The sequence below is a fragment of the Lagopus muta genome, chromosome 1, assembly GCF_023343835.1.
Source record: "Lagopus muta isolate bLagMut1 chromosome 1, bLagMut1 primary, whole genome shotgun sequence".
In the NCBI taxonomy this organism is placed as follows: Eukaryota; Metazoa; Chordata; class Aves; order Galliformes; family Phasianidae; genus Lagopus; species Lagopus muta.
Genome location: NC_064433.1, coordinates 183,949 through 205,282, shown reverse-complemented (window position 1 = coordinate 205,282; position 21,334 = coordinate 183,949). Strand labels below are relative to the sequence as shown.

At 55.1% G+C, this 21,334-nt stretch overlaps 4 protein-coding genes across 5 annotated transcripts in view; 2 read left to right on the top strand and 2 right to left on the bottom strand.

The window, feature by feature from the left end:
* Window positions 1-21,334, top strand: part of NME6 (NME/NM23 nucleoside diphosphate kinase 6) — a 125,513-nt gene that overhangs the window by 7,537 nt on the left and 96,642 nt on the right. The gene's annotated exons all lie outside the window — the stretch shown is intronic.
* On the top strand, window positions 17-4,200 carry LOC125684151 (olfactory receptor 5V1-like). Its single transcript, XM_048926040.1, has one exon. It carries the CDS (start codon window positions 1,287-1,289, stop codon window positions 2,268-2,270), a length of 984 nt encoding a protein of 327 aa, XP_048781997.1. The 5' UTR covers window positions 17-1,286; the 3' UTR covers window positions 2,271-4,200.
* Window positions 4,296-15,586, bottom strand: HCLS1 (hematopoietic cell-specific Lyn substrate 1). 2 transcript variants are annotated; one of them, XM_048925701.1, is made up of 15 exons: window positions 15,471-15,586; window positions 13,547-13,630; window positions 12,448-12,521; window positions 12,234-12,363; window positions 11,321-11,431; window positions 10,667-10,721; window positions 8,993-9,103; window positions 8,727-8,837; window positions 8,382-8,437; window positions 8,002-8,071; window positions 7,669-7,799; window positions 6,922-7,029; window positions 6,268-6,568; window positions 5,558-5,629; window positions 4,296-5,218 (listed from the first exon to the last, which is right to left on the bottom strand). In XM_048925701.1, the coding sequence occupies exons 2-15, from the start codon at window positions 13,628-13,630 to the stop codon at window positions 5,082-5,084; spliced, it is 1,551 nt and encodes a 516-aa protein (XP_048781658.1). In that variant the 5' UTR covers window positions 15,471-15,586; the 3' UTR covers window positions 4,296-5,081. The 2 variants fall into 2 exon arrangements, with proteins under 2 accessions (XP_048781658.1, XP_048781667.1); XM_048925710.1 differs by having other exon boundaries at window positions 6,922-7,026.
* The window catches only part of GOLGB1 (golgin B1), a 40,356-nt gene continuing 36,041 nt past the window's right edge, over window positions 17,020-21,334 (bottom strand). Inside the window, exons 21-22 of the mRNA XM_048969170.1 lie at window positions 19,307-19,412; window positions 17,020-18,635 (exon numbers count right to left, since the gene is read on the bottom strand). Coding sequence (XP_048825127.1) covers window positions 18,501-18,635; window positions 19,307-19,412 — 241 coding nt within the window. The 3' untranslated portion in view covers window positions 17,020-18,500. The remainder of the gene's footprint in view (window positions 18,636-19,306; window positions 19,413-21,334) is intronic.

The window sequence follows — 21,334 nt, the reverse complement described above, 5'->3', positions numbered from 1 at the left end:
TTAAATGTCACTGACTGCTACATCGCTCCAGAGCGCAGTGGAGAAATTAGGGTCTGCCTTCCTGTGATTGCACAGCAACCCTGTGCCTCCACACCCAATGCAGCTCAGGTTTGTCAGCACAGGGAGAGCCTCACAGGCAGCTCTCCATCCTTCCTGGTCCCTCCTGCAGAGGAACTCATGGTTCCCTTCTGCTGCTGGAAACACTGCTGGAAAATGGAATCTCAGAACCACAGGGGTTGGGAGGGACCTCAGGAGATCACTGAGCCCAACCTTTTCTAAAGCAGTTCCCTGTAATGGTCTCAGAGGTGGATGTCCTCACAGGAGACTCCACCACCTCTCTGTGCAGCCTGTGCCACTCCTCTGTCACCCCAATGGAAAGCAGTTCTTCTGCATCTTAGCACAGAACTTCCTATGTTCCAGTTTGTTGCTCCTTGTCCTCTGGCTGCTCGGCACCGAGAGGAGCCTGGCCTCATCCGTGTGCCTCCACCTCCCTTTAGAGGTTTGTGAACATTGATCAGATCCCCTCTCAGCCCTCTTTTCCTCAGGCTGAACAGCCCCAGGTCTCTTAGCCTTTCGTGTGGACAGGGTCAGCACAGCTCCACAGAGCAGTCAGCAAAACCCTTGGGTCAGGGTGACGGAAATCAGATGTATGGAAGAAAGTCAGGAATCCCAGGCCAGCAGAGAACCTGACAGCTCCATTTGGTTGTGGCTCTACAAACACAGCGTGGTGAGCCTCCTTCAGCTGGAACCTGGGGTATTCTGGTACTGGTTATTGCTAAGCAAAGCACTCCAAAAAGGCAGAGGAAGAGACAGGATGGAAAAAAGAGTAATAATAATCCCTTCTAGCTGGTGCAAAGTGATGGCACATCCCTGGCAGCTGGCAGAGAGCAGGCCTTGTGGCCATAGCATCTGGAGAAGGATGTGGCGTTGTGCAGGAAGCAGGGAAGGGAGCAGGAGTGCAAATGGGAAGAAAAGAGATGTGCTGGGTGTTTGAGACAGCGGGTTTGATGGGCAGGAGGACCCAGGATGTGTGAGTTAGTCTGGATGCAAACTGGCCACGGTTTTCTTGGTGTGACTCCTGCAGTCAGATCGCCAGCACCAAACAGCATCTTCCTGGACGGTGAAATCCCACTGTCTGCAAAGTATCGGCATGGGAAGCCTTTGGTCACTGCAGAGATAGGACCACAGCCATCCGAGCAGTTAAACCCATACTCTGTAGTCATTTTTTTACCCTCTCCACCTCTTTCTGCTGCTCTTTTCTGCCTGCAGACCAACGCAGCTGCCCCATGGCCAGGGGGAACCAGACTCAGGTGACAGAGATCCTTCTGCTGAGCTTTTCCCATGGCCGGCCTTTCCTCTTCCTCCTTTTCCTGGCCACATACCTGGTCACGCTGCTGGGGAACTCTGCAATACTCGCCCTCGTGCTCCTGGACCCCCATCTCCACAACCCCATGTATTTCTTCCTCAGCCACCTCTCCTGGCTGGACATCTGCTACTCCACAGCAACGGTGCCCAAGGTCCTGGCCAACAGCCTTCACCCGCGGGCCGCCATCTCCTACCGCGGCTGCCTGGCTCAGACCTTCTTCCTGATGAGCTGCGCGGGTGCCGAGTGCGCATTGCTGGCAGTCATGGCTTACGACCGCTACGCAGCCATAGTGCACCCCCTGCACTACGCGCACACCATGCCGAGGGCTGCGTGCCGGGCCATGGCTGCGGGCTGCTGGCTGTGGGGAGCGCTGGACTCGGTGGTGCACACACTGCTGGCCTCCCGGCTGTCCTTCTGCAGAGCCGTTCACCTGCAGCACCTCTTCTGCGACGTCCCCCCGCTGCTCAGGGCTGCCTGCAGCAACACGCGGCCCAGCGAGGCGGCTCTGCACACCGCCAGTGTCTTCGTGGGCTTCGGCCCCTTCCTGCTGGTGCTCGGCTCCTACCTGCGCATCCTGGTGGCCATGCTGGCCGTGCCCACAGCCGCTGGCCGACACAAGGCTTTCTCCACCTGCTCTGCCCACCTGCTGGTGGTCACGCTCTACTTCGTGACGGCCAACCTCAACTACAACCGGCTCGGCACCGACGGCTCGCCGCTGGCCGGCGCCGTGGTGTCGGCGTTGTTCTGCATCGTCACCCCTGCGCTGAACCCCCTCATCTACAGCCTCCGCAACCAGGAGGTGCAGGCTGCCCTCAGGAGGGTCCTGCGCTGGCGGTGTGGCTCCCAGGGCTGTGGGACTGATGTGGGGCTGCGTCCACAGGGAGGGGGAATCGCGGGGCCGTAGAATGGCTGAGGTTGGAGGAGACCTTAAAGACTCTCCGCTTCCACCCCTGCTGTGGGCTGGGTGCCCCCCACCAGCTCGGGCTGCCCAGTGGCCCCATGCACAGCCTCGGGCACCTCCAGGGTGTAAAAGGGAGGAATTCCAGCAGACTGAGTTTTCTGGTTTATTCAGTCAAAGTTGGGTCACCACCGCAGTGAATGTCAACCTCCCTGTGCTTTGTGATCACTTACACAGCATTACTCTGCTGATTGTGTAGAGGCTGTGATGCCCCATCCCTGCAGGCATTCGAGGCCAGGCTGGATGTGACTCTGGGCAGCCTGGGCTGCTGGATGGCGACCTGCACACAGCAGGGGGTTGGAACTGGATGAGCACTGTGGTCCTTTTCAAGCCAGGCCATTCTATGGTTCTGTGATTCCATGACTTTACAAAAGTTTCCATAGAGTCCTTCAAGTCCTCTACCGAGTCCCAGACAAATGACTTCATCAGCACAATCTGCTTTCTTAGTCTCACTTCTCAGTTCAGTTTTGGAAGTTTATCTCCAGGTCATCATGTCTCGCACTCTGCTTCTTATGGTTCCATTCTCCAAAAAACACGGGTTGTTCCATTAAAGGACTTCACAACAGACTTCATAATAAGCATTTTCTAAACTAAAAATCTCCATGTCTACTTATGCAAGCACACCTGTAAAAGCTAATCCTTCATCCTTTCTCTATCTTCCTACCAGTTATCTGTGCTCGTGGCACACTGTCATCACATCACACGTCTGACCCTTTGCACATCACCAGTGAGAGAATGGCAGAATCAAGCTGGGATCCAGGCCACAGATCCTGGGTTGTGTCCAGGTAGACGTGTTAGGATAAATCTATAGGATATGAAGTCACTATTCATACTGCCACAGAATGGTTTGTGTTGGAAGGCACCAGAGGAGAGCCACGAAGATGATCAGAGGGCTGGAGCACCTCTCCTATGGGGACAGGCCCAGAGGACTGGGGATATTCAGCCTGAGAAGAGAAGGCACTGGGGGGATCTTATAGCACCCTGCCAGGACCTGAAGGATCCTACAGGAAAGCTGGGGAGGGACAGGATGAGGGGAAATGGCTTTAAACTGGAAGAGGGGAGATTTAGTGTAGATCTTAGGAAGAAATTCTTAACTGTGAGGGCAAGTGAGACACTGACACAGGTTGCCCAGAGAGGCTGTGGATGCCCCAGGGCCATTCAAGGCCAGGCTGGATGGGCTGTGAGCAACCTGGGCTGGTGGGAGGCATCCCTGCCTACAGCAGCAGGTTGGAAGGAGGCCGTCTGACAGATCCCTTCCAACCCGAACCTATCTGATTCTGCGACTGCATGCTGAGCTCAGCACAGGACCCTCTGCAGTAGCACTGTTACCAGAGGATGCTGTAATCAGCAATTTCCTGTAGCAGACCTGGGCTGCACTCAGCAGGGCTGGGAGCATTGCCTGAGGCTGACCAGAGCACCGAGCCACGGACATGGCACCAGCACAGAGCACAGAACTCAGCCCCTGCAGAAGTTCCACTGGCGCAGCTCACTCCTACACGGCCTTTGGCACCACTGGGTTTCTGCAGGCTGCCACCAAAGCTCTGCACTTTGCTTTGCAGCAGTAAATCCCAACTCGGTGGAGCGGTGGTGTGGCTGTGGGTGGTGGGAGATGTCGGCTTTCAGGTGCCAGCCTGCTGCTGGAGGTTGGGACTGCACTGGGATGAGCTCCCACAGCTCCTTGCAGGAGCTTGGGTCCCAGGGGTGGTGCTGGCACTGGCTTGCACACTACTTGCACACCAACAACCATTTCCTGCAGCAGCATTGAGCACCCAGCCCAGAGCACGCTGCTTTAGGGGAGGGCATGGTTTGCATTGGATTGTCGCTCAGTGTTGCTTTAAAGCATTGCAAATCTTAAAATGTCTGATCCCGCTGCCAACACGCTCTGCTTTTTCCTCCTATCTGCAGAAACAAATCCCTCTTGGCTGTGCACTGTGTGCTGTCACAAAGTAAGGGGTCATGGCCATAAGCAGGTCAGAATAGAAGAGTTTATTGCTTGAGTTATAGGGGGAGCACAGTGCAGCACAGACAGATGCTGCTGCCGTTTGCTGCTCAAACCAGGTTGCTAAAAGTTTGGTAGACTTCAAAGTGATGCAACCAACTCACAGAATCACAGAATCACAAGGTTGGAAATGACCTGCAAGATCATCTAGTCCAAACTCACGCCAGGGAAGCAGGATTTGGCCAACAGCACCAGCAATGGGAACACATCAGGTAAGGGAACTCCACCCAGTGTGCACAATTTGCTCCTTTCCTCATTAATTCCTACTGACAGGTGAGCTAATTAGCTGCAGATAACTATTTCTGCAGTGGGAATGGGTGGGCTGACTTCACTGCTGGACTGAGCCCTATGGGTAGAACCACACAACCACTGAGGTTGTAAAAGACCTCTGAGATCCCCAGTGCAACCCCAATCCAGCCCCAGCCCATCCCGCTGCCCACGTCCCCAAGTGCCACGTCCCTGTGGTCACTGCTCCCTGCTGGAACAGAAATGGACACAGCTCTCCTGCACGCACTGCAGCTGATGCATGGGATGAACCAGGCAGAAAAGGCATTGCATATCACACCTGTAAGTTCTAGGACCATCCCACCTTCCTCAGTGGGATGGGAATCAGAATACATCCTGGACATTTCCTCCCACACGGCTGGTTTGTTCGCTGCTATTCCTTGCATGCAGCCACGCCAAGCAGAGTCAAATCAAGCTAATAATGCATAAAGGGCTGAAGCAGAGAGAGGTGAAGGTTCAGAAGGTTCACAGCCTCACTGCAGGAGCTTCACGTAGTTTGCAGGGAAGAGCCCCACTTTGCCGTGGCACTGCCCTCTCCACCAGCCTTCATCCACCATCTCGATGTGTGTGATGGTGTCATCGGGATCAAAGGAAATCTCATCATCTCCATCTGCAGGGATTGATCAGAGCAGATGGTGGCCGTGCTGGGATGGACTGGTTTACATCCCCCCCCTCCTTCTCCCCGTGCAGGCTGACAGGTCACAGAGCTCATCCCACCCAACCCCCACCCCTGCAATCAGCACGAACAGAGTGGAGCAAGGAGAGAAACCTCACAGGTGAACGATGAAGCAGAGGTTCCAAAGCAAGCTCTCCTTTTACTTTCCACAAGGAAGACATTTAACCAGCTGAGCCCAACCCCTTCCACCACAGCTGCTGTGAGCCACCACCTCCCATCCCCTGCTGAGCTCCCAGGGCCAGGGCCTTCCACACCGCTGGATGGCAGACTCACCTCCTTGGTAATCGTAGAGGGCCACTGCACAGATCCCAGGACTCTCCACCTCATAAATGCTGTCCATTCCCCCTGCAGAAGACAGACAGGTAGATGAGACGGAGGCTGAAGGCAGCCATGGAGGTCCGTTTGGTGCCCATCTGTCTGTCCTGCTGTGAGCCACATCCGTCCCCTGTTGGCACAGAGTGGTGCACCGCGGCTCAGCGCACAGCACGCATTGCTTCCATGGCTAGGAGGAGGGAGCAGCAGTCCTGGTGCTTCGTGATCCTCCTTCAGACAAAGCCTGGATAGAACTGCAGCTCCTCTTTTTCACCAGGCAAAGTGTCAATGGAAACAGCAGCAGCCTCTCGTGCAATTTGCTCACAAACTCCCTGCTCCCCTGGCACCCAGGAGGCACCAGCAGCTCAGGTCTCTGAGCACTGTGAGCTGTGAAGGATCAGAGCCAGCCCTGCAGCCCCACCGGGGGTCCCTCAAAGGAAACAACGCATCAGGTGCAGCCCTCCTGCCCTCGCCTTCAGCAGACACCCGCTGCCCAACCCTGCACCCCATGCTGCTGATTTGTGCCTTGGAGCAGGGCGAGGGGCTGGGATGCAGCCAGGTCCCCACCAACACGGACTGCTAACCTGAACCACAGGACTTCAGGACACCAAACCCCCCTAGGTTTGTCCATCCACCCAGACACTCTCTGAGGCTGTTTTCCCCACGCTCACCCCCGCAGGTCTGACTCTGGCTGGGCTCCTCGGGAATGACCTCGTCATAGTCCTCCCCTTCATCCTCCTCTCCCAGGCTGGGGGTGGCACTCGGCTTTGCCGCGGGTGCCGGCAGCTCCTCGTAGTCAGCGCCTGCACTGACGCTGTCGCAGTAGTCAGAGCACTCCAGCAGCTCCTCGTAGTCTCCACCATCAAAAGTCTCGCTGTAGATGGGCTCCTCCTCCTCCTGGTTCAGATCTGCTTGCCTTGGGGGCAACGCAGGTGCTGTCTCCTCCTCCTCCTCCTCCTCTCCTTTTGCCTCCTGCCACGGAGTGAGAAAACAACAGGAAAGTTACCTGCAAAGCACCCACTGCAGGCAGCTCCTCACTGCACAGCACCCAACCAAGGGCGCCCGCATCCACAGAGCCACTGCAGCACCAGCAGAGCATCATCCACACCCAGAGCTCAGCAGCCAGCTCAGGGCAGACTCTCATGGCTCCAAGTCTATCTCACACCATACAGCCTGCCATACTGCCACAGCAGTCACCAACCCCCCCAGACCACCCTCTGTGGCTCAAGGTGCTGTGCAGCCATGTCCCACCACCACCACAGTGTTTCCTCCTCGTCTCCCTGCAGGGCTGTGGGGCACAGCCTCTCCATCCCCTCTCTCAGCACCTGCTCTCCTTGTGGCATGGGCTTCTGCTCAGCTCTCGCAGGGACCCTCGCAGGCACAGGGGCAGGAGGTGGCTCTGTGCGGTCCGTCTCTCTTTGTGGGATTTCCTGCTGGAGGAAAGTTGGCAGAGCCCTTCAGTCCCTTTCAACCACATCCATCCCCAACCCCATAAGAGCAACTCTCAGACAATCCTCTTCCCACTGAAATCTGCTCCAGCTGCCACAAACCAACAGATGGACACCAGCAGGTCTGCAGAACAGTCTACCTTGCTGGTCCTGGGGACACAGGGAGGTGATGGTCATGGGGAAATGGTGGCCATGGGGAGGTGGTGGCCAAAGAGAGGTGGTGGCTACAGGGAGATGGTGGCCCTGGGAAGATGATGGTGATGGCCACGGGGAGGTGATGGCCATGGAGAGCTGGTAGTCATAGCAGGGAGATGGTGGCCATGAGGAGAGTATGGCCATGGGGAGATTGTGGCCCTGGGGAGATGGTGGTGATGTCCACAGGGAGGTGATGGCCATGGGGATGGGATGGCCACGGGGAGGTGATGGCCACGGGGAGGTGATGGCCATGGGGAGGTGATGGCTATGGGGAGGTGATGTCCACAGGGAGCTGATGGCTATGGGGAAGTGATGTCCATAGGGAGGTGATGGCCACGGGGAGGTGATGGCCACAGGGAGGTGATGGCCTTGGGGAGGTGATGTCCACAGGGAGGTGATGGCCATGGGGAGGTGATGACCATGGCTCACCTTTCGCCGTGCTGCCTGGCCCTCCCGCTGCCGCCTGGCCCGCTCCTCTTCCACCTGCCTCCTGCTCTCCTCATCTGCCAACTTAGCCATGTTCTCAAACCGTGACCGCAGGCTGCTGGCACTGCTGGAAGCTGATGCATGGAGGATAGTGCTGATGCAGGCTGCCCAATGGCTCCTTTCTCTGCCCCAAGCACCAGGAGAAACCTGGTGCAACCGGAGGAACCTCCTTGCAGCCGCCCTCCTCACCCCCCAGCACTGCCCAGTGCCTGTGATGCGCTGCCACCGGGGCAGATGGGACCCAGCGAGCCCTGGTTGGGTACATGCTTCTCTCACCTGCCTCCACTGGTCGTGTTTTCTCATATCTGGACGTTGGACCTTCCATCTCGTCAAAGCCAGCAGCACTCTGCAAGAGTAAGGGGGGGGGGGGGGTCGGCTCCTGCTCCCAGGATGGGATGGGAGAGGATGGGCTCAGGGTGCAGCGGGGAGGGTTGGGTTGGAATTGGGAACAACCTGTGCTGCAAAGAGCGGTCAGCACTGCACAGCTGCCCAGGGCAGCAGGGAGCCCCCATCCCTGGGGGTGTTCGGTGAGCACAGGGATGTGGCACTGGGGGAGGTGGGCAGTGGGATGGGTGGGATGGGTTGAGGTTGGAGATCTCAGAGCTCTTTCCCAACCTACAGCTCAGTGATTCTAAGAGCACTGATCAGAGACTCACCTTATCCACCCTGTCCTTCTGGACCCCATAGCGGCCTCCAAACCCCCTGGCATAGTCTGTATGGAGAATCAGAAACCAATTTATATTTTAGAATATTACATAGGTCACTCCAAAAGTAATACCTCCTATTTATTTCCATGGAAACTACAACAGGCACAGAGAGCCCGACCCAGGGATGTGTATCCACGTCCCCCATCAATCTGCTCTGCCACGCTCCAAGCCCTGCTATGGCCAAGTTCACCCTTTGCTTTGGAGCTCACAGTGCCCCCCAGCTGCCCACACATCCACAATATGCTGCATTTGGGTTTTGGCAGTGTGAACAGTCAGCTCTGGGCCCATCTGTACCTGTCTGGGAGGCGTGGGGCTGCACCTCCTCCTGGTGGTCCCAGCCCAGAGCACTCTTGTCCTGACGATCCCTCTGGACTCCAAACTTCCCACCGAAGCCCACCGAATAATCTTCAGCCATGGGGATCCCAATCATGGCACAGAGGGGAACAGAGAACAGAGAGGAGGGGAAAAGCATCAGCATGGTGAGCGTGGGGCTGCAGTGCTGACTGTAGTGCCCCTATAGAACTCTATAGGCTGCTCTGGACTTAGGAAGGGGTGATCACCTTTCTGTGAGTCGTGCTTCTCCGTCTGGCTCTTGTAGTCAAACCCCACTGCTGCTTTGTCCACTTTGTCCCTCTCCACACCGTAACGGCCACCGAAACCCTTGGAGTAATCTGAGGGGGGGTGCAGTGAGGTGCTGGGGAGCTGCGGGGAGGGGGAGAGCAGCAGGGGTGGGGGAATGGCAGCAGGGATTGGGAACAACAGCGGGGATGTAGGAGGGAATGGCAGTGGGGAGGGAGGACAACAGAGCAGGGTTGGAGGCTGGGAGCACCCCAGGGGCCACTGAGATGAAGGTCTGGGGTAATGGGGGTACAGACAGCGTGTCTGATGGCAGCGATGGGCAGTGGGGACGTGGCATGGAGTGAGGCCTTGGGATCACAGAACATATGGCAAACATTTATGGACAGCTGACATTTGCCACCGTGGAACCTCAGCTCCCACATGGAAACCACCAAAAGTGGGAGCTCGGCAAAGGCTGACAAATACATTCCTGGAGACGTGGTCCCTCCACTTCTGTCTCATTGGGATGGAGGCACAGCCCATCCTCCTTACGCCTCCGCTTCCTACATTCCCTACAAAGCATCCCACAGTGACCGCTGTATCTCTGCTCATTTATCCTCCAAGCATCATCCCCCCTTTTTGGAGGCCGCCGTCCTCCAAAATCTCAGCCCCTGTCCTACCCACCGGCTCCATAGGGATCCCTTCACAGCCCCCCATCACCATATCCCACCTTAAGAGGGGGAGTGCATCACAAAACAAACACCCCAGGTGCTGCTTCCAGCAGATAGAGCTTTTCCAGCTGTTACCTCAGCACTAAAGGCTCCAGCACAGGGACATCATCACTAGGACCAAACACTGCAGGGATGTGGGCATCTGCTGCAACTTCTTTCCTTATCTCTTACATCTTTGTTTTGCTCCAAGGTATTTCTGTGCTTCCACACAGCCTGAAGTCCCACGTCTACAACTGACTTCCCATGCAGAACGTGCTGTGGTGTCACGACTGCCTCTGGTTCTTTACACCAACTACAAATGCCTCAAAACTTCTTCACTCTTTTGCAGTTTCCTCCGAAAAGAACACAGCACCGAGCTTTTTTCCCCTGCAGTGATGTTCTTCTCACATTGGCCTGAAGCACAATGAGGGGTTTTGCCCTCTGACCTTCTCTTGGCCGCAGAATATTCCACCCTTGGCTTCAGATCTTGCAGCATTCCCTCTGAACGCAGCTGCTCCTCTGCACACCTCTAAGTTTGCAGAGTTCTGCACAGGTTTGGGTGCAGTGGAGCCTTTTGTTGCCATATCCATTGCTGTGCTTTTTCCTCATATATATATTTGTGTGTGTGTAATCACTTCTCATATCCCTCAGTGCTGCGTTCTGCACAGAGCAGCTCCTCAGAGGGACTTACAAAGGATCAGGAGGGAGCACCGCTCACCCATCAGCAGGTTGGGGTTGGGGGGTCCTCTCTGCTCAGCCAGGAGTTTCCAGCAAAGCAAAAGAGAGCAGTGATAGGGATGGACAGAGCAGGACAGGACAGGGCAGCAGGGTGAGCCATTGGGAATGGGGATCTGCACCGAGTGGCAGAATTGGGATAACAGAGCTGTGAGCAGCAGCCAGCATGGGATGCTGGGAGCAGGAGGGCACTGCAGAGTACCGAGGTCCAAGTGTGGACCATGGACTTGCCTTTCTGGGATGAATGCTTCTCCACTTCTCCCTTGTATTCAAACCCCAGCGCTGACTGGAAAACAAAGGGAGGAATGGAGCTGTGCTGGGTGTTGAGTCCCACCAGCAGTGGGGTCTGACCCCAGGCATGGAGGGCAGCATGCCATGCATGCACATAGAAAGCACCTGAGCAGGAGCTGACGTGCATGGGATGGAGGCAGCACGCCATGCACGCACATAGAAAGCAACACAGAGACGGGGACCAGCAGCCCTGGGGACACGTGACTGTACCCAAGGATGCATGGCCATGCCCAGGGGTGCATGACACACTCCTGAGCAGGAGCTGACGTGCATGGGATGGAGGCAGCATGCCATGCATGCACACAGAAAGCACTTGGGCTGCAAACAAGAGCCACTGCAGCTCCCTCAGCAGCGCTAGGCGGGACGCAAACACGGCACTGCCTGCAGGGCACAGCGCACAGCCGTTGGTGCAGAGCTCACGGCCACGTGTGCTGCAAGCTATCAGCTCTCGCCCTGCACACGGGAGCTGAGCTGCACGTCGCAGCGTGGTGCACAGCACGCCGAGCCCTGCACGCGTCAGCGCTTTGCAAACCGCATCAGTAATCGCAATGCAGCACGGGCCCCAGCCGCGTCCCTCTCTGCTCTGCCCAGCACCTTGTCGGCTCGGTCCCGCTGCACGCCGTACTTCCCCCCGAAGCCCTGAGCCGCATCAGTCTGTGAGGAATGCTTCCCGACATCGGCGACGTACTCGTGGCCCACGGCACACTGAGGAGAGAGGAGGAACGGTGTGAGCTCGGAGCAATGGGACGGATGGGGACTGCTCTGCTCTGCTGCCAGAATGAGCGGGGGGTGACCTGGGGGTCCTGACTGATCAGTGTTTGACCAACTGCTGACCAGTTATGAGCCAGCAGTGTCCCAGAAAGCCAACGGGAGCCTGGGGTGCACTGCATATAAAGGCAGGGAGCTGCTCCTCCCCTCTGCTCTGCACTGGGGGGCACAGCTGCAGCCCTGCAACCAGCGTGAGGCTCGGGGCAGAATGGAAACCGCTTGAGGAGCCCCGCAAAAATGCAGAGATGGGGGGGGGGCACGGAGCACCTCCTGATGGGGACGGGCTGAGAGCCCCGGGGCTGCGTGCCTGGAGAAGAGGAGAGAGGAGATCGGAGCTGTGCTGATGGATGTGTGACGGGCGGGGGTCAGCAGGATGGGGCTGGGCTCTGTTTGGTGGTGCCCAGCGCCTGGATGAGGGGCAGCAGGCACAGAATGGAGCCTCACAGTCTGTCTGACCGTGAGGAAGAAGTTTGTGCTGTGAGGGGGTGGGATTGTTATTCACTGCTTCTCCAAACCCAGTATGGAGGCACCCGACTGAGCTGTTAGCAGCACAGAGCTCCATGAGGGGAGTGTTGCAAGCAGGGACAAATTACATGGATGGGTTCAAGCACGTTTTGGAGACAGTCTACGGGCTGACACGTGTGTTTGGAACACCTTTCCTTCAGGGCTGAGGCAGAAAACAGGGACAGAAAACGGACATTTCCACGGAGCCCAGGGGTGTCCCCTTCAGTTCTGTTACCTTGTCCATTCGGTCCCGCTCCGTGCCAAATTTGCCCCCGTAGCCATACGAGGCCTTCGGGCCGCTCTCCAGCTCCTTCTTCTTGATGACCTCGTGCTCCTCCGACACTCTGCTCCTCAGCTGATGGATGCTGCGGGGCGGGGAGCGTCGCTGCGCTGCGGGGTCCTGCAGCCCCGCCTCCCCCCCCCCGTGTTCCCCTCCCCTCCGCACTCACTCGATGTGCTCGGCCCGCCCGGAGCCCGCGATGCTCTTTGCCCCCCATCGCTGCTCCTTTTCGGAGATGTCGTTCTGCGGAGCGAAGCGCCCCCGTCAGCACCGCCCGGAGCCCGGAGAGCCCCGACGGCACCGCGGGGACGGGAGGGGAGGGGTGGGGGTGGGCAGATGGGTGCTGCGCTATGGATAAATCGTTGGATGTAGGGAGTGAGGTCTGCTCGCTGAGGGTGGTGAGGAACTGCACGGGATGCTCAGAGAGCCTGATGGAGTTGTGGGTGTTCCTGCTCATGGCAGAGAGTGGCACCAAGCCACTCTGTGATGCTATGAACATCCCTTCCAGCCCAAACCATTCCATGATCCTTTGAAGGTCCCCTCCAACACAAACCATTCCATGATCCTTTGAAGGTCCCCTCCAACACAAACCATTCTGTGGTTCTATGAAGGTTCCTTCCAACCAAAACCATTCCATGATCTTATAAAGGTCCCTCCCAACCCAAACCATTCCTATGAAAATCTCTAACTCAAACCATTCTACAGGTCTAAGAAGGTCTCTTCCAACCCAAATCACTCTATGATTCTATGAAGATCCCTTCCAACCAAAACCATTCTATGATCTTATAGAGGTCCCTTCCAACCCAAACTACTCCATAATCCTACGAAGGTCTCCAATTCAAATCATTCTATAGTTCTAAGATGGTCCCTTCCAATGCAACCATTCTGTCGTTCTAAGAAGGTCCTTCCAAACCAAACCATTCCATAATCCTATGAAGGTCTGCAAATCAAATCATTCTATAGTTCTAAGGTCTCTTCCAACCCAAACCATTCCATGATCCTATGAAGTTCCCTTCCAATCCAAACCATTCTATGATTCTATGAATGTCCCCTACAACTCAACCCATTCTGTAGTTCTATGAAGGTCACTTCCAAATCCAACCCAAACCATTTTGTGATTGCATGAAGGTCCCTTCCAAGCCAAACCATTATGTGATCCTATGAAGGTCCCTTTCAACACAAACTCTCCCCTAATGCAAAACTAAAAACACATCTGTGCCAAGCAGAAGATGCCACACCTCCACGCTGACCCCCCTGCAGGCACTCACCACAAAGTCGGGGTCGGTGTCCCAGTCATCACTCTGTGCCTCCACCTTCACCGACACGTCGTGGCCCACGACCGCCTTCCACATCTGTGGGGCGGAACACGGCGTCATCAGGACCACAGGGTGTGGGGCAGGACCACAGTGAGGGGAGACATCTGGCCCCACACCCCACACTGAACAGGGACATCTACATCACAATGGGTGCTCGAAGCCCCTGCAGCCTCCACTGGTGCAGATTTTGTACAAGCATGGCACAAAACGGGCTCTTGTTCATTGCCAGTGAAAATGCATGGCGAATGGGAGTGCCTACGTTGAAGAAGAGTGCTTTGTAGCTGAGAATTCGCTCTATCAATTGGCACTGTTGTGCTCTTTGCCTCCGTGCTTCCATGGAAATAAACAGGCATTGCTTTCGGAGCAAAGCGCAGGAGCCTGGAGGAGGCAAAAGGCCCAGGGAACAAAAATAGTGCGAAATCTCGAGCTCCTGCATTTCACTTTCAGGATGACTCTGAAAAAAGACCAAAAAAAAGTCCCTCCCAGGCAGCGCTGCGCCTGCAGAGCAGCGGAAGGAAGTCTGGTTGCGTGGGGCAGGCAATGCTGGGGCTGCTTTTGCCACGGCCCAACATTGCAGCTTTGCAATGGGGCAGAGAGAAGAACTGCAGTGCCGTGCCTCATACTGCCACAAACATCACATCAACCAGGGGAAACCCGATGGGAGGGATGGGGGCAGCTTTGTAGGGATCCTCGATTCACTGATTCACTGTGCACAGGGCAGCTGCTAACAGTGCAAGGTGCTGAGCTGGGAGCTGCCATCCCAGCAGCGGGTGGACCTGCAGCGCTGCACGGAGTTAACGAGGGGCTGGGGAGGAGGGAACCGAAAGCACAGAGCAGGGATGGAGTTTGTGGTTGAAAGGAGCCAGGCAGAAAGCCGAGGGTGGAGGACCGAGGGAGATTTTACTGCAAGGATCTGACCCTCAGGAGTTAAAATAATGACAACAGCAATTATAGTAATAGTGGTAATGATGGAAGCACAGCTCTGTACGGCAGTAGCCCTATTGCAGAGCACAGCCAATAAATCATCCCAGCACTGCTGCCCAGAGCTGCGGGTGCCCCATCCCTGCAGGTGCCCATGGCCGTGGATGGGGCTCTGGGCAGCCCAAGCTGGGAGGATCCAGCCCAGGGCAGAGGGGTTGGAACACATCGTGTTTAAGGTCCCCTTCCAACCAAAGGCATCCTCTGATTCAATGCTTCTGTGATAATGACGAGCAGAGGAAGCAGGAAGGTGGGTGCGGACAATGCGGAACAACCCAACAGCGCCTTCCATCTCTTCTCTGTCCTCACCTTTTACCATCTCTCACTCCAAACACTTCTATGGCCCATTTGTACGTAGAGCAGCAACAGCAACCCAGCATAGGGCTTCCAGCCAGGGCAGCCGTTGGGCAGCCACCCCAACTCCAACCTGGAGCTCTGGGGTCTGCCTGCTGCTCCGGGTGACTCCAGACCACCTCCTCCCCAGCACCTCCCACCACACATCCTTGGAACTGTAACAAACCACAGCCCCAACCGTAGCCACGGGGATCGGCCCCGTCCTTCCCCCACCATCATCCTTCACCCCCTTCCTCCGGTTGGACTGCGTGATCTTGGACATTCTCAACCTTGGTGATTCTGTGATTCCCCCAAAGCAGGTGGTCAGTGCAGCATTGCTCCCATCCTTCCCCCAAAGCAGATGGCTAACATGTGGGAAAAATGGCTCTTTAGAGCCTCAAATGCAAGAAAAAAAACCAAACCCAACAATAACTGAAGAACCAACCAGCAGTAAATGCTGAGCGCCATCAACCCGTGCCCAGGAAGTGGCTCTCTGTGCCCACCAAAGCACTTCTGCCACTGCTGCTGCCCACTCCCCACCCCCAGGACCCCCCAGTATCCTCACCTTTCCCAGCCCCCCTCTTCCGTTGATGGGTTCACAGTCCTCCGGTGCAGCACTGCTGCTCACAGCAGCCTCAGGGCTGCACTGGGTTCCTGTTTTCTGCACTTCCTCCCCCAGCCCCCAACGCAGCAGTTCCCTGCACTCCGATGAGGTGAACGCTGCACAAAGTGCTCCGTTGGTGGGTAGAGCTCAGCAGGGCACGATGACGTGGATTGTGCCAAAACCGATGTTGATTCCAGCTGGGCTCCTGCCGAGAGGTGCCTGAACCCCCATGGCCAGAGATCCCAAAAAAAAGAGAGCTGCAAACCTGCTGGTTGCAGTGTCAGTGCAATGCTGGGCTCAGCACAATTCAAAACCCAAATGTATCCATATACCTACATGTCTACATGGATATGGATATATGACCCACAGATAATCTGAGGTAGGAATACAGGAAGGATGCAGGTGAAGAGCCCTAAGCACGTTCACACAAACTCTCCCTTGCTGCTCACTGCTGGAAATGCCCAATTGTGGAACAGGCACAAACCACTTCTGCACCAAGTGAACTTCTGAAACCAAATCGACCTCCTTTCAGAATGAGTCAAGAGATGCAAAGGACGGCTCCTGGAGCACTCAGTTCTATGCGGCCCGGCCTGACGCTTCCTGCAGATTAGGCAGGCAGGGCTGCAGTGCCCACACCAGAGGATGCAAAAGGTTGAGATGTTTGAAGCAGAAACCATCAGCTGAAGTCCCACGTCTTCCATTAGGTCAGAGCTGTTGGCCATGCTGTGACATCGGAGCAGGAGCTCCTTCAAAGCTTCTTGTTCATTTATTTAATCCAAGCTTGAACCATTCAGTATGGATGCCACGTCTTTAACAAACCCAATTCACCCAAATGGTCTCATTTCAGCTCTGTGGATGGGCAGACCCTGAATTTGAGTCCTCTGAAGAAAACTCACACCACAGGCTCTAAGGAAACTTACCTTACCTGTAGTTCTCACACCTATTCAATGCAGCGGGGCCATCATTCTTACAGCACCCTATAATTAACTTCTGTTCCAATGGCGTTGTCAGATTATAGCAGTGAACATGAAGAGTCTTCTTTGGCAATGAAGGATGGAGGAGGATGGCGCTGCACGTCCCACCCCAGGCAGCAGCACATCTGGAGGGATATAATTTAGTGAGAGCTATTGGGGGTGGCTGGATGGTTGGACTGGGTGACCCTGCAGTCATTTCTGCCCTTGGTGTTTGTGTGACTCTGTGATTCCAGCCCATGGGCACCAAGCTCCACGTCTTCCCTGTGGGTTGTACCACTCCAGTGCAGGGTTGGGTTACATCTACCTGAGAGTAAATAAAAGCAAAACCCAACAGACCTTTGAATTAATTGGAGCTGCTTTTTAAACCACAGCATTCTTGACTTTTTGGTCGTGGCAGCCAGAAGCTGAAGATGCCAAAAGGTGAGAGGGGAAAGGGCCTCGGTGTGGGCATTCAATCAGAAGAAACAGATCTGAAGGAATGAACACATAAGGAAATGCACACAGAGGGCTGTGGACACCTCTGATGCTCACATGGGGACACAACGCAGCTTCCATCTGAAAAATAACCTTTATTATATACAGGAGCACGCGCCCCAGGAAGATAGAGGCAAAGTTTTTGGTCACAGATGCAGCTGAGAAAGTCACAGAGATCATCAGGTGGCACACAAAGGGAGATGCAGTGCCCACACCGCCAGAGATCCCGTTGTTTTAGGTACAGTGATGAATTCAACCCACCTTCAAAGAGGCTCTGCAGCAGCTGGGCACTGCTGGGCTACCAGCAGCATCAGAACCCCTCCTTCCCACGTGGGAAATGCAAGCTGAGCACTGTGCCATGAAGCAGCCAGGACCCTCCCAGCAGGGACCCTGAGCGCACCGCAGCTTGTGGCCAACAGCAGGAAGCTCAGCTCAACCAGCCCTGCATTCAACATTCTCCCTTTGGAAGAGGACCGTCCCCATTCTACGACAGTGCAAGGAGTTCTATAGGAAAGCACAGCTTCCCACGCATTCCATGCGATCAAATCCATCCACAGTTTGCCTCAGAGTCAGAACAGCCCAGGGCCCAGCGCCAGCGCTGCACAATTTCTCTATAAGCAGTGACACCAAAGGCCCAGAACTCCTTCCCCTTCCCCAGCACTGGGGGAACCCTTTCAGTTCAGGATCTTCTGCCTTTGACTCAGGCCCCTGTGCTGGAACCACACGATGGAACCCTCTAACACAGCCCATATGGGTTTAAGCTGGCGCAGCGGGAGCACAGCTGCTCTCCTTTGGAGAGCTTACTGAAGTGAGAGATAAAAAGCTCTTGCCTCATATTCAATAATTACATTTCTGAAGCTATTTTACAAGGCTGTCAGAGCAGACATACAGCTGTCTTTAAACGCAGTGCTCAGCAGGTCCAGATGTACTCATTTTGGCCCTACTTCAACCGTAGATGTAACTGAGCAGGAAATGTGAAGTTCACATTCCTTAAAGTGTCCACAGTTTCCTTAGGATATGCATCTCAAGCAGGGCTGAGCCACGGAGCAAACAGGAGACGTGAGGAAGGGAAGGAGCTTCCCTCCCTGGTGCACAGCTCCAGAGCTTCCCCCCGAGCTCAGCGGACTCAGGACGAGGGTGAATGAAGATCTGGCATTTCCTGGAAGCACTGAAGAATTGCAGCAATTCAGGAAGAATTTACTCATTCCTACCGTGGTCAAATGCTCTGTAAAATGAGCGGTACAGGAACAGATACAGTGATTGTCAGCAGGAGGACCCCAGCTCCAAAGATGTGCTGCTCAACCATTTAAAACCACGGCATGAAGTGAGAGATGTCCTGGAAACACCGCGGGCAACAGCCCTGCCTGCTGCCCATCCCAACAGCGAGCAGCCAGCGCACGCATCAACCGCCGGGCAGCGCTGCCCACAGGGGACTTGGAAAGAAGGCGGTGGGTGAAGCGCCCGTTTCAGCTGCCCTGCGGGTGGGGAGTGCTGGCCCAGGACCACAGAGGGCTGTGGCTCAAGGAAGGGCCGCTGTTCCTGCTCAGAGGTGGCCTGTGAAGCACAGGAAGAGCAGGACGTGAAGAGCGAGCAGGTACAGGGCCACCAGCATGGGCAAGTGGGTCCGGGAGCGGAAGAGAGAGCGTAACAGGCGCCGCAGCCCAGGGATATTCCGAGTCTGCAAGAGGGAAAGAGAGGTTGGTCGAGCATCAGGAACGGCCGAGTGCCCAGCGACCCTCCCCCACAACCCTGACCACAAAGAGAAGTTTAAGCTTATCAGCATGAACTTTTCCAAACCCATTCTGTGGCAGATCTGACCTCCAGAGCCACGCTCCCCATCAGGAGAGCTGCTCTCTTTAGATTTTCTGCCAGCCAGCTTCTCTTCAATTTCTTCACGAAAGGGCACAAAACGCCTCCCCTTATGTTTGCTCCTTACAAACATCTTAGCCCCTCAAGTGAAATATAAGCAAAAGGACCAACGGTACTTTTCTGCTATAAACTCGAGCTCCTAGGAACCCCAGCTCACCCTGCCCTCCAGGCTGAAGGAAGGGAATGTGTATTTGTTGAGATCTTTCAGCCTCACCACTGAAAGGACTTCAGGGCCTGCTGAGCAGGGCTGCCCTATGGTGATCCCCCACAGGGGCTCTTTGGGGTCCTCAGTCAACGTCAGTCTCCTGGCAGAGCCACAGAACAAAGAAACCAGCAGAGCAAGCCGAGAGCAGAAAGCCACACAAACCCACTACCCAAACTGACTCAAAGACGCCCACAGCAGAACTTTGCTGCTGTAGGCTCACAGTTCTCAGCTCACGTTTCCTTACACCATTGGCAGCTGTGAGAGCAAATCCTTACTTTGCTGAAGTCATTATCCGTGGAGTCAATGAGCAGGGAATGCTCGTGACCTGGAGCCATATTGATGCTGGTGCTCAGGGAGGACGTCCACTCACTCGACTCCAACCTGGCACAAAACAAACACACAACCATGAAACCAACGAGCAGAACCACGGGGTGACCCAAGCAGCAGCAGCCTGATTTCCTCAGATGTGGTTTCAAAATGAAGTCATTCCCAATTTCTGGAGGGTAGTGAAACTGGGGCAGAGTTGGTATCTTGTGACCTCCATACAAATTATACACACGAGGGCTCAGCTGCTGCCCCTGGAGCCCTTCTTTCCTCACCCATCTCCCATCACTTTTACAGCTCTTCAATTTCTTTTGGTGCTGCTTTTTCTTTGCAGGAATTACAAACTTGGACTTACCTGAGGTGTCTGTTTGGCTGTCAGTGGAATTTCATAGTGTGTGAATCTCCAGAGGCCAAGGCAGGTGACTGAACTCTTTCAAATGCCATGAAATGCACTTGGAAGCCAGCTCTGCCCCCAGCAGTGCTGGTTCTTGCTAACTATTTCCCAGTGACAGACTTTCAAGGGTGGTAAGATACTGTTAAAGCATGAAAGCAGCGCTGTCAGTATCAGTGATGTGAGATCAGGTGATAAGAAGTGAGGGAACTTCCACAGACTTTAATGCTGGAAGGGGTAACGTTGCCTGAGTTGTGTAGCAGCTGCCAGTATTTCCATCCAGACCATTATTTTTTGTCAGAATAAGCATTTGTGTCAGAAGGAAAAGCACAGCGGTGACGCAGAAGATTCTAATAGTGAGATTTACCTGAATTGCTGCACTAAAACTGCGAGGGGACGCATGCAGCACAAGAAGCTACAACAAAGCTCAGTGACCAGATTCATTTCTACAGTCAACAACAAGACAAAGGCACAGGGCTTGCTGCTCCTCAGCCTGACATCCAGGCCAGGTCAGCCTCCTTTTCTCTACTGACTACAACAGCATCTCTCAAGCAACCCAACATCCAGGGTGCTGTGGGTATGAAGAACAAGGTGTTGCAGCAAAGAGCTTGGGAGGGGGTGCATAAGAAGGCACAGGGGGTGGCATGTGGACCTTCTAATATTAAATGGCTGCTGAAACACAAACAGGAGGATAAAAAACCTGCCAGCCCAAAACTCCAGCTGAGCATCAGGACCAAGAAGTAACCAAACCTGGGTGGCTGAAGTCTTCATACAGGAGGCATCCTGAAAACAACACCCCACTGACAGCACAAAACCAGAAAAGGAACAACTCACTGCCTGAGAAAGTGGGAATCCAGGTGAAAAATTAACTCTTGTTTAAAGGAAATTAATGGAAAGCAGCAGCAGCAGCACCTACTGACTGCCTCTGGAAGAAGAATGAACCCAACAGCACCAGCCCATTGCCTCCAAGCAGCACCATCCTACTCCCTCTTATCAATAACATACAAAGGGGCTGCTTCTCATCCAAGATCGAGCTTCTCTCTAAGAGAAATGCTGCATGTACTCCTTTGTTTTCTGTCTGGGCAGAGAGGAACCCAATGAGGTGTAGAGCCTTGCAGCTGGGGATGGATAACTGCATGCATCAGCACAGGTTGGGGCATGAGCTGCTGGGGAGGAGCTCTGCAGAGAAGGACCTGCAGGTCCTGCTGGGCAACGGGTTGGCCGTGAACCAGCGGTGTGCCCTGGTGGCCAAGAAGGCCAATGGGGTCCTGGGGTGCATTAAAAGGAGCGTGGCCAGCAGGTGGAGGGAGGTGATCCTCCGCTCCGCTCTGCCCCGGTGAGGCCACATTGAGAATCATGAGTCCAGTTCTGGGCTCCCCGGTTCCAAAAAGATGGGGATCTCCTGGAAGTAGTCCAGCAGAGGGCCGCAAAGAGGATGAAGGGCCTGGAGCATCTCCTGGGCGAGGACAGGCTGAGAGACCTGGGGCTGCTCAGCCCTGGGGAAAAGAAGGCTGAGAGGGGATCATGGAGGATGATGCTCCTGAACCTCTAAAGGGAGGTGGAGGCACAGGGATGAGGCCAGGCTCCT